General features: G+C 46.0%; 2 protein-coding genes across 2 annotated transcripts in view; both read right to left on the bottom strand.

Moving 5' to 3' along the window:
• fam53c (family with sequence similarity 53 member C) overlaps positions 1-7,607 on the bottom strand; it is an 8,532-nt gene extending 925 nt beyond the window's left edge. Inside the window, exons 1-5 of the mRNA XM_007577087.2 lie at positions 7,109-7,607; positions 5,397-5,745; positions 5,261-5,318; positions 3,106-4,103; positions 1-2,751 (exon numbers count right to left, since the gene is read on the bottom strand). The exon at positions 1-2,751 is cut by the window's left edge and continues 925 nt beyond it. Of these exons, the coding sequence (XP_007577149.1) occupies positions 2,467-2,751; positions 3,106-4,103; positions 5,261-5,267 (1,290 nt within the window). The 5' untranslated portion in view covers positions 5,268-5,318; positions 5,397-5,745; positions 7,109-7,607 and the 3' untranslated portion in view covers positions 1-2,466. The remainder of the gene's footprint in view (positions 2,752-3,105; positions 4,104-5,260; positions 5,319-5,396; positions 5,746-7,108) is intronic.
• Positions 7,608-8,428: 821 nt separating this feature from the next.
• On the bottom strand, positions 8,429-15,067 carry LOC103155408 (oocyte-specific histone RNA stem-loop-binding protein 2-like). The gene is made up of 9 exons (XM_007577086.2): positions 14,961-15,067; positions 13,546-13,701; positions 13,060-13,137; positions 12,544-12,624; positions 12,273-12,416; positions 11,248-11,409; positions 11,024-11,174; positions 10,004-10,130; positions 8,429-9,013 (listed from the first exon to the last, which is right to left on the bottom strand). The coding sequence occupies exons 1-9, from the start codon at positions 15,011-15,013 to the stop codon at positions 8,949-8,951; spliced, it is 1,017 nt and encodes a 338-aa protein (XP_007577148.1). The 5' UTR covers positions 15,014-15,067; the 3' UTR covers positions 8,429-8,948.
• Positions 15,068-15,109: the final 42 nt, after the last annotated feature.

The raw sequence follows: 15,109 nt of genomic DNA, 5'->3' as shown, positions 1-15,109 counted from the left end.
ACACACACACACACACACACACACACACACACACACACACACACACACACACACACACACACACACACACAGGTAGCAACACTGCCCCACAAAGGCAGACAGCAGCAACTGCACGCCAAAAATATTTTCCTTATGCAATTAAATGACCACCGAGTCAACTAGTCTAACACAAAGGCCTGCTTTTAACTGTAGAAAAAAAAATAAAATCAACAAGGTGTGTGATAATTTAAGGATAAATTGTTGTAATTTAAACTGTAAAACGGATAAATATATAATTAAATGTTGATTTATTCCCAAACACACAGGATTAAATTTTCCCTCTGATAAAAAAACAGATAACGGTTTGCAAAGTAGCGTTAGGGGGTTAGCTAATTTTTATTTTCTTTTTCCAGATTGTTGTCATGACGTGACCGGACTATATTCTGTGTTTCAGCCCAGTTTATAACTGCTTTGGAGGGCAGAGATGCTTCATAGCACACAGACACACAGATGATGTAAGGTTTAAATTATTTATAAAAGTTTAACAGTAAAGTAGCCACAGCAAAACGCCGATAATCCACCAACCAGCCTCTAAACAGCTTCAGCGTGAAAACGGTATAAAATCTTGTTTTGATGCATTTAAGGGCGTTTCCCAATCTCAGATGCTGAAATACATCATATTCTGTTCTTTCTTATATCAAAAATCATCTTTATCGTTGGATTTTTTTTTTTTTCTGAGTTGATCAAAACCCATAAAAGGGAAATAAAATCACTGTGTCCTGTTTATGCATCAAAGCTAACAGAAAAGCTGCTAAACAGCGACTGGGCTGGATTATCCAACTCTAACAGGTGAACACAACATCATAAACCTGGCAGGATGTGAAACAATTAGCTCAAACGACCAGTGAAACTAAAATGTTTAACAGTTTATGTGACTTCTCAGTGTTCAGATTGAATCCAGATTAAGTGGTTCTGTCAGATTAACTAAACACAGTTCAGCCCGGATCATTCATTTGTGTGACTCAGACTCTGAAACTGACTGAAAAAAATTTGTTTCTTCTGCCATTTTCAGCGTATATTTGGATCCAACTGAGACAAATAAAGTTAGAACAATAATATTAAATATTTGGATTGCCCCCTATTGGCAGTGGCTGACATTACATTTAAGATTTACCAGTTAAAACAAAAACATCCTTGTCATTTTTACACAAAGTAAAAATTTATCGTTTTAAATCAAGATTATTCCACCAAACCAGTAAGACTCCAGTAATAAACCTGCTTAAGTCTTTCACTGAAAATTTGAGGGAGTTTGTTCCTCTGGATTAATTTTTCCTCTGGAGATTAAAACCAATTTCATTTAAATCCCAGATTCACCTTTTTTATGCCAAATTTATCAGATTCATGGTTGTAATTTGCATTTTACTGCTATCTAAAGCTTTTTTTCAAGTTCTTTTTTTGAATCCAAAGTTAATTCTCAGTTTGTATTTATATATTATTTCCATTATTTCTTAAATAATTTGTTGTTTTTGTGGCAAGATTACAGATCCTAAAACTGGAGATGAGTTAAAGTTTCTGCTTCACTGAACAGAAAATAACTAGAGCAGTTTTTTATGGTTTAATCCAAACCTAGATGACTGAACGATTTTAATTAAAACACAAACTGTCAGAAGAAATCCAGTGGATTCAATCTAAGCACAGGTCACATGACCAGCAGGGTGTGATGTCTCTCACTCACTCCCTCACTCACACACACACGCACACACTCAGTTGTAGTGTTTTCAGTGACAGTTGTGTACAGCAGGAATGTGCGAACACTCGGCTGAACAACAGCATCAGTGGCTTTTTGCCCTCAGCGACGACTGACAGGCACCGCCGCAGCGACCCTGAACGCATCACCAAGACCGGGTCACATGACTGCAGCAATGGAAAATCATTTGTTTTTGGAGGAATTTAAATTCAGAAATCTGCAGGTTTTTCACCCTTTAAAGGCCCTGGTGATGAAATTATTTTTTAGACTCTTGATTGTCATTAGATGCAAAACTAACTTTTTAATCTCTGTTTCAGATCAGAACTCATTTAATTTTTTATATCTATGAGAGTATTTATGTTTCATTTCATCTTTGGTGTGAAGATTATTCTGGATTACGTTTCTGTGGCGGTTCAGGACTGTCTAGGTCGGCCGCTGCAGCGCCGCGTTCGCCTCGTCAGACGTGTTGGAAGTTACCTGGACCACAGCTGGTACTGGTCCAACCCAACTGGAACGGACCAGTCTATCCAGGTCTGTCGGCCACCACATCATCACTGTTGCCAGTAATCAGCTCGTCCAATGGGAGAAGATGTTGTTCCTGAGAGCTCTGCTGATTGGTGGCGAGGACTCGCCGAGTGTTGAGAAGATGGTGGGACAGGAAGAAGGGCTGGGGTCAGGTCATTTCAAAATAAAACTCAGTTAGAAAACAGAAACAGAGAACAGCCTTCATTTACAACAAGTCAGTTTTCTTCTATCAAGTTCAGGTCCAGTTCTGTACAATCCCTCTCAAATACGGCCTGCTGTGCAGCCTCGCGCTCCTCTGCCTCCTCCTCTTCGTCCTCATCATCCTCACGGCACTCCTCGTCACTCTCACTCAGCGGCCCGATGCTGGTGCGGCCCAGGCACTCGGCGGGCGAGCAGGAGCCCCGAAAGTCGCCCATGAAGGCCTCCATGCCCATACAGACGTCGCCGCCACAGGCTAATCTACCACCGCGCTCCAGGCACTGCGGGTCAATGCTGCGTGTCTGCAGGGACATAAGGAAGCAGGAGGAGGGGCTAAACACGGTGAGAAAAAGGAAGCTAAACACAGAGATAAACATGGCACTAAACACATTAAAGACTCTAAGGAAAGATATAAGCAAGGAGCTAAGCACTGCATTAAAGTCATAATAATACAAGAAGAAGGTCATGATGAGAATAAAGTCGTAATAATACGAGAAGGCGTAGCGAGAATAAAGTTGTGATAATAACATGATAAAAGTCGTAATAACATGAGAATAAAATACCAGCATAAAGTTGTAATAACATGAGAATAGTCATAAGAATAAATTTGTATTATTAGCAAAATAAAATAGCAAACACACCAACCAATCGGCTACCTGTGTCATCTTGGTGAAGTCAAGGACGGGCCGGGCGCAGGGTCGGTCGGGGTCGCGGCGCCGCTTCAAGCCCGGCTTCAGCAGCAGTAGGTCGCAGGGCTGCGAGTGGCAGCGCGGCAGCTGAGGCGGAAGGCTGCGGCGGAGAGAAGATGGCGTGCTGCAGGCGGAAGAGGGCGAGGGGGGTACCGGCCCCCCAACGGCGGCTCCGGCGGCGGCGTAGCCAGGCGGGGGTGGTGCCGCCTGGCTGGGGACCGGAGGTGGAGGAAGGAAGGTGGAGGTGGCCGAGTCTCTGATGAGCACCGGCGAGAGGGAGAAGCGCCGCTGGGGGGGCGGAGGTGGGTGCAGAGGGGAGGGTGATGATGAGCAAGAGGAGGGGGAGGGGAAAAAGCAACAGCAGGCTCCACCTCCTGCCGCCGCCTCACTGGGGTCCCAGGGGAAGCTCCACGGCAATGGCGAGTCCGGCGACAGTGCCAGGCTGAAGAAGGTGGGGCTGGAAGAGGAGTGCAGCGACGACGTCAGAGAGGAGCTGGGGGCGCGCAGCGGGCAGGCTCCGCCCCCTGCCATGCCCACACCCCCTGCCGCCACTGCCACGCCCCCGCCCGCCACGCCTCCGCCCACGCCGCCGTGGCACTGCTGGCGGCTGACGGGAGTCCAGACGCGAGAAGCGCTGGGCCTCCAGGTGTAGCGGCAGCGCGATAAGTCCTCCGGCACCGACAGCGAGCGGCAGTGGCGCTTGGGGGGCGGGGGTGGTGGAGGGGGCGGTCCAGGCCCCGGGGGGAGCGCCGCCGCTGCCCCAGACAGGGACAGCTCTGACGCCGAGGTGCTGGGTGCCAAGGGTCGCTGGGGCTCAGAGGGGCCCCCCTCCAGCGGGTCGCCGGCCTCCTGAAGGTGGGCATCGGGGGGCACCAACGGTACAGGGCCGGGGGGAAAACTAGAGCTCAGCAACCCCCCCTGCAGGCTGGTCTTAGAGGGAGGGCAGAGCTGCCAGTAGCTGCTCTCTGGGGAAACACAAACAGGAAGTGATTCTACTGAGATGAATTTCATTTTAGGTTTTATTCATGCTACAAACTGAACTAATAATAATAACCTAAATAAGCAGAAACCTTTAAATCAACCATGACAGTTGTCTGCCGTACCTACCTTCCTCTGTCTCCTCACTCTGATTTTTTTCTCCTACTACTCTCCAGTTTGCTGGCATTTCAACTACTAACTCCGTTTTCTCTGTTATTTTTCTCTCCACAGAAGTGACACCTGGTCCGGCGTTCTGATTGGCTGTAGGGCTGGACTGTTAATCAATAACAATATATATCGCAATAGATACGTGACCAGTATCTACAGATAAGACATTTGACAGAATATTCAACAAATGGAATATTCACTGAACTCCAATGAGGAACCGCACGGTATTCTGGGAAATGTAGAAATTAGCTGCTCAAACTCTCACAGCCAGCTAAGCTAGCTGGGTGGCTTCAAATAACTCACTCATTATTTGGTTGCTTAGCAACTCACTTACTGGTTGCCTAGCAACTCACTTACTGGTTGCCTAGAAACTCACTCTTTGGTTGCTTAGCAACAACCTGCTGAGTAACTTACTCTGTAGCAGTTTAAGGTTTCGCCACTGTGCTCATAACTAGTGGTGGACATTTCTTAAATTTCTTATAAGAATTTTTATTTATGGTTCTTACGTTACATTGTAATTAATTATGTTTAAAACCTTACAAAACTGTCATTATTGTCAGGTTTGTTAGTTTTACTATTTTCTTCACAATAAAAACATCAACAAATACCAATAAATTTGAAAATGCAGTTACTGTGATATAAATCACAGTTCTCGTATTACAGATGGGAATGTTTTTAAAGAGCAATGTTCATGTTTGTGGGGCTGTAATTGCTGTGACAGTTACAATCTTAAGGTTAGCTGAAACAGGTGCAATAAAACGTTCTTAATGTCACTTTTATCATTAACACAATACCACAACATATTGTGATAAATTGCTGCTTAAAAATAAAAAACAACTTATATTATGTGTTTTTTATCCAGTTGTTACTCGATTAATTGCCAGAATAGTCTATAGATACTCGATTGCTAAAATAATCTAGTACTTCTTAAGCCTCCTGCCTGAACAGCAGGCTGCCACCTCGGCCAAACACTCACCAGGCATCAAGCCATCTGGGGGCCAGCACTCTGGGAGGGTTTTCGGGTCCAGCAGGGACTGAAAGAAAAAGCTTTGGTGTCAGCGAAACTCTTGGATCTGAATGTTCACCTGGGTTTCTCTGGCTGAGTGCCTCACCAGGTAGTAGTCCCCCGGCTGAGCAGGGTCGCCTGCCAGAGTCTGTTTCCTCAGGCTCTCCACCAGCAGCGAGACCACAGCATGGTGGCAGGGGCCGAGGGGAGAGACGGGGGAGGGCGGCGAGGAAGAGGTGGGGTCAGGAGGGGGAAAGAACAGGGAGGAGAGAGGGGGAGGAGGAAGAGGGAAGGGAGAGCTCTGGCCGTGTTTTTTTCTGTCTGTTTGTTCCGTGGCAGGAAGGAGAGGGGAGGAGCTTAAGGCAGAGACTCCGCCTCCTTACCCCCTCAGGCCCATGCAGCCCCGCCCACTATCACAAGGACATCATCATTCACCTGTTGCCCCGGGAACACACCTGGGGAGAAACACAAGTTCAAGTTAGCATTGAAGAATCAAACTAGAAGCTGAATCCATCAACACTTTTGCTCAGCCAACAAAACAAACAAACAATGATAAAGAATGTTACAAATAGTTTATAAACAACACAATGCAAATTAACAGCAGACCCAACAAGACCACGCTACAACTAGACCATGATGCAACAGCTAGCTACACTAGAATCAGATGTAACGGTTCCCATAGAGCCAAATCCATCGGTTCCCCTCAAGTGTCCCTATATCTGGATCCAACTGTGGCCCTAGAGGCAGATGCAGCAGGGGGCGCTAATGAGGCACCCCATTGAAGGGGTAACACAAAAAAGGGACATCAAAGGGGAAATAAAAGAGGTCATTTTAAAAGGGGGCTAACAGAGTGGCTAAAGGGGTGACTTAATTGGCCAGAAGGAAGATTGGCAAGTGGCTAACAGACAATGCCACTAATAGGCTAATGGGGTGGGTAAAAGAGGGGTAGGAGGGTAAAATGGGGTATTTTATGGAAACAGGGCAAACTACATAGCTGCCAGAGGGGTAATAAAGACTGATGGAATGGTTAACAGAGGGGTAATAGCCCTCTGTTAACCAGAGTAACAGGGACTAACTGAGTGGTTAAAAGTGGGGGTAACTGGACAAAAGGAGGATTAACAAGGAGAGACAGTACAACTGACAGGGCTAACGGGGATAAAAGAGGGGTACAAGGGCCAAATGGGGTATTTCAGGGTAACAGGGGCTAACTAAATAGCTAAGAAAGCAGTGATAAAGGCTAATGGAGTGGCTAACAGAGGGGGTAACATTAACAGGAGTAAATTGGGGGTGACAATGGCTAATTGGGTACAGGGTGACAGGGTGGCCAACAGAAGGGGTAACACTAAGGGGGCTTATTGGGAATTATAGGGACAAATGGGTGGTGGGGTAATGGGTGTATGGCGGGGTGGTAGAGGGGGTAACAGTAAAACTAGGGCTAACTGGGGGCTACTGGGTAATAATGGGGGTAAATAGGAGGCCGAATGGGAAGACTAATGAGGTGTTGGGGGTAATGGGATGCATCGGGGGGCTAACCGGGGGTAACAGCAGCAACCAGAGCCCAGCTAGCGTCAGCTAACGGCGCTGTTAGCGGCACAGCCTGAATAAACAAACGGAGATCCTCAGTTGATGCTCGGCTACAGGCCTGCTGCCTCCCCGCCAGCCTGGATGGTCACAGCGGCGCTGCTGGCACACACAGGCCGGTCCGCGGAGCCCCTTAGCGGGGACACGGGAGGGAAGCACGCCGCAGACCGACCCGAACCACGATAGAACCGAACATGCAGTGGTCCCCCCTCCTCCCGGGTCCCAGCGGCAGCTTACCTGGTCTGGTGTCGAAGTGAGGCGGTTCCGGTGCACGGTGTATTGACCCAGTATTACCGAGGAGCAGCGGCACCGAACCCACCGAAATGAATCAAAGCACGGATGATGTCGCTCGGCTCCGGTACCGACCCGCAGCTCAGTTCTGATCTCAGCGCGATGTCTCCTAATTATCCAGCATAATAATGGAAATCCTGCGCGCACACGCCCGTGAGCGGCGGGCATTCATAAATAACATTTACGGTGCCAGGAGGAGGATGAAGAGGAGAAGGAGGAGGAGGAGGAGGAGCGATGCTTCATGCTTCATCATCAGCACCTGCTCCTCTTCTCTTATTTTACTCCTCCAGCCTCTGCAGATCGCAAACAGCTGAATATCTGGCCAGAAATCCTGCAGAAATAAAAAATAATCCAGCTGGAGCAAAACAAGCCCGCAGCGCAGGGGATGATGGGAACTGTAGTTCCCAGGCCGATAGCAGCTTGTTTACAGCAGCAGCTCTGATCCGCTGTCTCTTCCTGGAGGCTGTGGTTAAAGGACAAGCCTACAGAAATCACAGTCCTGCAGCTGAGCACCTCCACCCTCACCTGTCCGTATCTGAACACCTCAATCCGTCTCTGCAGACACACACCTCCACCTCCACATTCAAGACTTCCAAAATACACATTACAGGTCAAAACCGAGCCAGGGAAAACTCATAACATGAAAAAAGGTTGAAAATGCTCCTAAGCAGGTGGATCAGGGATCCTATGCTGCAGCGCTGGACTTCATTAAAATAAAAATCAAATTACAGTACATTAATAGGTAGGCCAACACAACAGCAAAATGTCCCACCTGAAATGGCTCCATGTTCAACACTGAAATAGTTAAGTTCAAATATTTCAGTATTGTATACATTTATAGAAATTTAACATTAAAGCACTTTGTGTGAGCTGCTCTGAGTATTGAAGTTTGCACAATCACAACATGCCAAATCTTTTGGGCCACCCCCAAAACATGAGGCCCTGGGTGACTGCTCCAGTGAGGCCTTTAAAAATCTAGCTCAGATCTTTTGACTTGGAGGAAAAAAAATCTAAATGATCCATTTCTGACCAAAAGAAAACAAAATGGTGTATGTTGAAAGAGAAATGTTAAAGACCAACCACAATAGAACATCTGCATAAAGAACTAATTCTGCATCCACTGGAACTGCAGTTGTAGAGCTGAACGATTCAGGAACATCTGGGCCATCCTTTTCTCTTCCAGAACCAGAGCTGGTTCAGCACTGGTAGCAGGACCAGAACATCTTCTCCCAGTAGTCCCGGTTTGAAGCAGAGATCAGGTCAGGCTTTAGGTTTTGACTCTTTATTTACATCTTTATTAATCACATTTCACTTTACTCATAAAGCAGCACATGGAAGTAAAAGAAATCTCAGAACACCAAAGTGGAAGCGCTTCGACTCCACTGATCAGGAGCTTCATTTTTTAAAAGAAACATGAGGAGGAGGAGCGGAAGATGCAGGTGAAGAACCGAGTGACGAACGGGACAAACTCGTGACGTTCCCTCAGTGCAGGAACCCGGCGTGACACAGGTGACTGTGCTCATTCTAATGCAGTTAAACTAAAACTAGTGCTAACAGTAAGGCATCCAACCGCCAGGGGCGGGGACCGGACCGGGACGGGCTGGGTCGTGCGTCACTGGGCAGGTCGTGCGCCACCAGCGGTGACGTAGGTTTGTGGTGATCTTTAAAAGACGAGTGAGTTTCTGGCTCCAAAACCCCAAAACATTTGGAAGAGTTCAGAATCAGCAGAAAACAGGTCAGGTCCAGTTCATTCAACATCAGGTCCAACTGGGCTAGGATCGGGTCGTCAATACGGATTCCAGAAGAGCTGATCGGAAAACACAGGAACCTGCTGGTCGTCAGAGCCGAAATCTGAGGAGACAGACCCGAGGAATAAGAGTTAAATTGTAGATCTGGACAAAGGTTCTGGTCTGGTTCAGACCTGCAGGAACAAAAATTAATACCAAAAGCTTCAGATTTAGATTTTAATCTGCTTCCAGAAGAAGTCAGATGATTAAAAATGATTCTAGATTAAAGTTTCCATTCATTCAGAAACTAAAGTGCGTCAGTGCACGATTTGACATGTCTGCTGCCCCCAAGTGTTCAACAAGAGTAACTGCAGGTTCTAGGACTTCTAAGGTAAGGAGAAGACAAAAAGTCCCTTTTGGACCCACCTTGACCTTCGTTTCATGTCCATACATCACTTTTAGGCTACATTATCACCAGCCTTGTTCAGTTCGTTTGCCTATAAAGTATGGTTCAGTTAGCGAGGTGTGAACACTAATGGACTTCTGGTTCTACAAACCTCGGTCTGGATTTGGTTTGAATGCATATGTGAATGCCAAGCGGACCGGAGACCGCTCCAAAAGCAGGAAGTGGACTACAGTGCAGGGCATTCTGGGTAAATACAACTAACGCTAATGTGCTAGCCTAGCAAGAGAAATTACATGTGGTATTTAACCAAAGACATAAATCCTCCAACCACTAAAAAGCACTCCAATTTAGTTTCCATTTGGTGAAAGAGGAAGTAACACTCCGTCTTCTTCAGAGGTTTTTGTGTCGTTTCCTTCAGTGGTGCAGCGCCACCATAGGGGAGGAGGAGAACAAGTTGCTCAAAGGGTTTGGTTGGTTTGACTCAGCAGAGAGAAAGAACTACAGCAGATGGAGATGGAACAGATTAAGATTTGGACCCAATAGAACTGAGTCAACTGAACCATCAGGAGGGAAAACAACCTTAGAACCAAATCTATCAGGAATAAAACTCAAATTCATGTTTTTTTTTTTTTTAGTTTTAATCATGCTTTCATGACCCAGGTTCAGTTAGAGATTGGAAGGTGTTATGAGGGATGAATGTGGCCTCACCTGGGGTGTGGTCAGTTTCCATCAGGAGGCGGAGCCAGTCGTTCATGTCGTCATCAGGGGTTAGCTGACTCCTGCTGGAGTAGCTGAGGCCAGGAGGAGAGCGAAAAAGCCGGTGGCTTGACTCCAGCTGCCGGATGAAGGAAAACAGGTCAGTCACTCAGAGTTCTAACTCGGAATCGCGTTCAGCTGACATTAATTCTACCTGCAGCACAAACTGATCGACTGAATAAAACCAGTTTTTTCACCCCACAGGGTTCCATTATGAACCAGCCCCGAGGAGAACCATGCATGTCTCCATGTTGAGAACCAGGCTCAACATGAAGCACTTAAGTGATCAGGGGCCGGCTCGGTTCCAGACCTGCTTAAATCGGCGAGCACGTGCAATTATCCTGCAGCTGGTTAATCAGGGGCTGTGTGAGGAGGAGTTAACCCAAGCCAGAGTCCATGAACCATGAGCCCAGATAAAGACTTTGGGGTATCTTCAGTCTGTCAGAATCTAAACATTAACCTATAAACTGGTTTGTCTAGATTTACTTTAGTTTCAGTTAATGAAACAAACCATTTGAATGTATGATGTGGTTTTCAAACCGAAGTCAAGACTACTGCACAACCAGCAGTGGATACTTCATATGGCACTACAAATTCTGTATGCCAATGATTTTTCTTAACGTTTAAGCAGAAAGTTCAAGTTGCACGAGACCAGCCTAAGTGAAACTGCTAGCCAATCCAATGCTGACAAACAACAGAGGAAGTAGACAATCTAGTGGATGACCAAGCTAGGCATGTTAGCCACTTGCTTAGTTACTGGGCCGCCAATTATTAATGAGATCAGTAGATGGCCCCATGCTGGGTGGACAATAGAAGGATATATAAATACCGCCATACATGACTGATCACCCACTGACCTGCATCAGATGTAAACATCTGATGTAGCTAGATGTTTACATCAGACCATCATTGTTTAGAGGAAGAAAACACTTCCTCCTGCAATAATCGGCGAGTACAGAGGCAAGGCCTTACTGGGGACAGTGGAACGGTCCAGGCTCCAGGAACGTCCACAGACGGAGGAGACACCGAGGAGGCATCAGAGGCTGCAGGAGTCTCCTTCTCTCTCTGCTCGTCTCCTCCATCCTTGCACAGTTCCGACGTCATCTTGGCCAGCTGGCTCTGCCTGCAAACACCAGAGGAGGATGAGACGCTGCGCTTTCTGCTGCCGAGAGCGTCCAGCAGGGGGCGCCACCTACAGCTGCTCCACCGGGTCAGGCGTGTCCGGGGCGTCGCTGGCCGGAGGGTCCCACAGATGCAGCGCACGCCTCCACAGACGCACCTGCATGTCCCAGGAGCGCCGGCTGTACTTCCGGTACTTGTTGGGCGTGGCTGGGTGGAGCTTTGGGTCCCGCAGGTGTCTGTGGAGGAGATCAGCCGATCAGGGGGCAGAGCCCAAGCCTTCAGCATACAGGTGGGCCTTTATCGTGAAAATTTATCATCGTCAAGATAAATTTCAAATACTGCTTAAAAACACCTTAAACTGTCCTTATTGTGATTTAATTTAAGTATTTTCTTGACTATTCATGCCATGAGTGTATTACATATCAAATTTGAAAATATGCTTAATTGCAGCTACTGTGTGCAGTTCAGTGATGCTGGTGACAGTGGCGTCCAACAGCAGTGTTTTTTTTTTTTTTCTTTTAAACATGAGCCAACAGGGGGTGCTGTGGAGGAGACTGAAAGAAGATGAGGAAAAAAACATGCAAAAATTAAATGAAAAAAATTTGAATCCCAGAAATGTTTAAATCTTGCATTTATCTTGATTTTTTGTTTTTCAATCATCTTTTAAAAATAAATACAAGTTTAAATAATTATTCAAATGTAATTTACTTGGCTGTCAGTAAATTCATCAAGTTGTGTTGCTCCTCAAGCTAGCATAGCTAGAAATGGAAACTTTGCTGACAAGATAAAGGACCTCTGCTGCAGAAAATCATACGAACTTAATTTTTAACTAATGAGATGAATAAAAATAACTTTCCTGTAATCAAAAGATGGGACCATGTTGAAAAATATAATATAATTTTCTGCCAAAGTTATCTAAAATTCAAATGGTATGAGGTTAACATTTATGCTAAATGAATTTAATTAAATGGTGAATAAAATCATTCTAAAAGTTTTTTTTATTTTTTTACATATTTTGTAGCATCGACTGTGGGTTCATTAAAAAGCAGTAATTAATAGTTTGTGTCTGAACATCCCAACTTCAGAGATGGTTTCTCACTTGGGGACCTGCTGCAGGTAGTTCTGGTAGCCACTGGTGTTCTTCCCGTACTGGATCTGCTTCTGGCGCCGCTTCAGGACTGCTGCGTTCGTCTCGGTGTTGGCCGGGTCTGGCAGGCGGGGGTAGCAGCGGGGAAACAGCGGCCTGCAGGAAACAGAGGCCAAGCCGTCACCATGGTGACCAAACCCGCCATAAAGCAGACCAAAACATGCTGCGCAAATCAGCCGAGGTTCAAACAAACCCGACCAATCCGGGTCACCGTCATGCTGACCTTTTCCCGTCTACGTCTTCTGTCCCCACCGCCACACTGCTGGTGGACACCTTGAGGATGCAGCGCTCCAGGATGGACGGCCTGCCGAGGAAAACTTTAAGAATCCACAACTCGAGAAACCCAAAACAGAAAACATTTTCACAAATTTCCAGCCTTAAAAATGAGGGCGTTTTGCCATTTTTGAACAATAAAAGGGAAAGTAGAAGGTTTGGTTATTAAAAGATGAATAATTCATCTAGTAGATTTACATTTTTTGGGTCATAGTTTTGTCTACAAATGACCCCTGAGCCACACTTTGGATACCCCTAATTTAGACTCCACGCAATAAAAACACTTAATGTTTCAGACTGAAGGTTTGTCCTGATCTGCACGTTTTCCTTCCAGAAGCAGCAGGAGCCTAAAGTCCTGAATGAAATGATCCAGACAGCTTTAAGAGTCTGGATCCCAGGAAGAAAACAATGAAGTCCTGCGGTTCCTGCAGAGAAGCGGCTTGGTCGGGTTGGTGGAGATAAAAACCTGCGAGGCTTGCTTCCGGTTCGCTCTCGTCCTCGAAGTCCGCTGGCAGCCAGGGGAGATGGGATCGGAGATGCGTTGCTGGAAAACCAGAAGGAAAAACGTTATGGAGCAAATATCCAGCACAATGCAGACATTTCAGAAGATCACTCAAAAGAAAATAAATAAGTAATCTGGAAATGTCATCTTCCAGAAGAGAGAGAAAAAAAAAAAACTTCCAACTTCCAGTAAAAGTGACCGTTTCTCTGCGAAGTCTTGCTCCAGTATAATAATAATGACTTCCAGGTGGGCTTTTATTTTTTCTTTCATGGCAGAAATTTGTTTCCATAAAAACCCAGCTGTGTTGCCACCTGGAGGGAAAGAATCTGAACTGCAGTCTTGATCAAAACCAAATAAGACCTGCTGCAGTTTAATTATCCATCCCTTCCTGTAGGGGGCAGCACTGACCTGACCTTCCGGTAGGAACCAGTGACCAGGTGAGCCACCTACCTGACCAGGGTGTTGTAGACGGAGCTGCAGCCGGGGAGAAGCCACGGTTCGGGGGAGGAGCTTGCCGGGGCGGCCGGCATCAGGTCGGGAACGCCGCTCCACATGGCCGCTGACCAAGAATTGGCACAAACACACGACCAGGGGCTGGAAGAGAAGCTGGCAGACCCAGGTCAGTAAGTTTCCCACCCCAAAAAAGTCTAATATTTAGACTTTGTTTGGTAAACTAGAAAAGTTTATTTAATCTCGAAGCTTTTTACATTTTCACCTAAAGATCTGAATTCAAGTTAGAAAACAGTGAAAGCATTCATTTATGCATTTTTAAGTTAAAAATCTCAAATTCATTAAAAAAATAATTTCAAAGTCTGAGTTTTACATCTGACCAATAAAATTATTTTAATCCATTAGTCCTCTTCCGCTCTCCATGAGTTCCTGCATCCCTGTGGTGTGGAGGAGGTTCTGCTGAGGTTCCGATTGCTCTGATAGAACCTCAGCTCGTCTTCATTATTGGTTCTGGTGTCTTTTGTTCCTCTTGACTCCATAGATTCTCCATGAGGTTAAAGATAAGGCCAAGTTTGTTGGCGTTACCGTGGTGATTAAAGCAGGTACTGTGGGTTGGTACCAAGTCCAGCTGGAAAATGGAACCAGGAGGAGCTCTAAGCTCCCCAACTCCATTGACTGAACTCCAGAAGACCCAGTAGATCACAACCAGATCATGTCATGGTGACCCAGAACTTCACCAACAGGAAGCAATCCGTTTCTCTCCACTCTTCCTCCAGAATAAGAAGAAAAGTTAACTTTGCTTCACAATCCTCTCAAGGTCAACTTTAGTTTTATTACTACCACAATTTATCCTTCCACTCAACTTTCCATTATGTTTTGATACAGAACTCTGGACAGCTTCTTTAGCTGTGACCTTTTGTCGCTTAATTGTGGAGAAAGTGAGTATCTGGGTCAGCAGACTTCCTCATGACTGAATTAACTATCCATTTTATTGATTTAATCATCTGAAAACTCAACATTTTATTACCCAGAAGAGGGAAGAAAAAAAAACGCTTTACATTTAAATTTACCAAAACCAGAGAGCTTCTTGGTGATGACTCCGATGGAAATCAGTTTTATTTGACTGATTCTGGATGATATCCTCTGAATTCACACCACTAAGCCTGGGAGGTGAAACTTGGGACCAAACACAGCAAGAATCTGAACCAGCCAGTCCAAATGAGTTAAGAAATAAACCCAAAATAGGTTCAAAGCTCAAAACTTTAACATTTGGAGTGTAATCAGTTTAACAGACAACAGGTCAGAAAGATAGAGCTCAATGTAAACTACAGAGGAGGCAGTTTTCCTCCAAGTTAGAAACTTGTTCTAAGAACTCTACCTGAGGTTTAGGTTCTGGTTCTGGTTCTGGTTCGTACCTGGAGGACAGCAGCGGACTCTGGGCTGCGGGTTCCACTCCGCTGGTTGACATTTCTGCTCTTCTCTTCAGACAGACACGCCATCATTCTGATTCTCAGCCTTATAATGAGGCGCACCTGCGGCGCTGGAAAGGGGGCGGGGCCCAAAG

The sequence above is a fragment of the Poecilia formosa genome, unplaced genomic scaffold (genome assembly GCF_000485575.1).
Source record: "Poecilia formosa unplaced genomic scaffold, Poecilia_formosa-5.1.2 Scaffold427, whole genome shotgun sequence".
In the NCBI taxonomy this organism is placed as follows: Eukaryota; Metazoa; Chordata; class Actinopteri; order Cyprinodontiformes; family Poeciliidae; genus Poecilia; species Poecilia formosa.
This window is presented reverse-complemented; position numbering and strand designations above follow the sequence as displayed.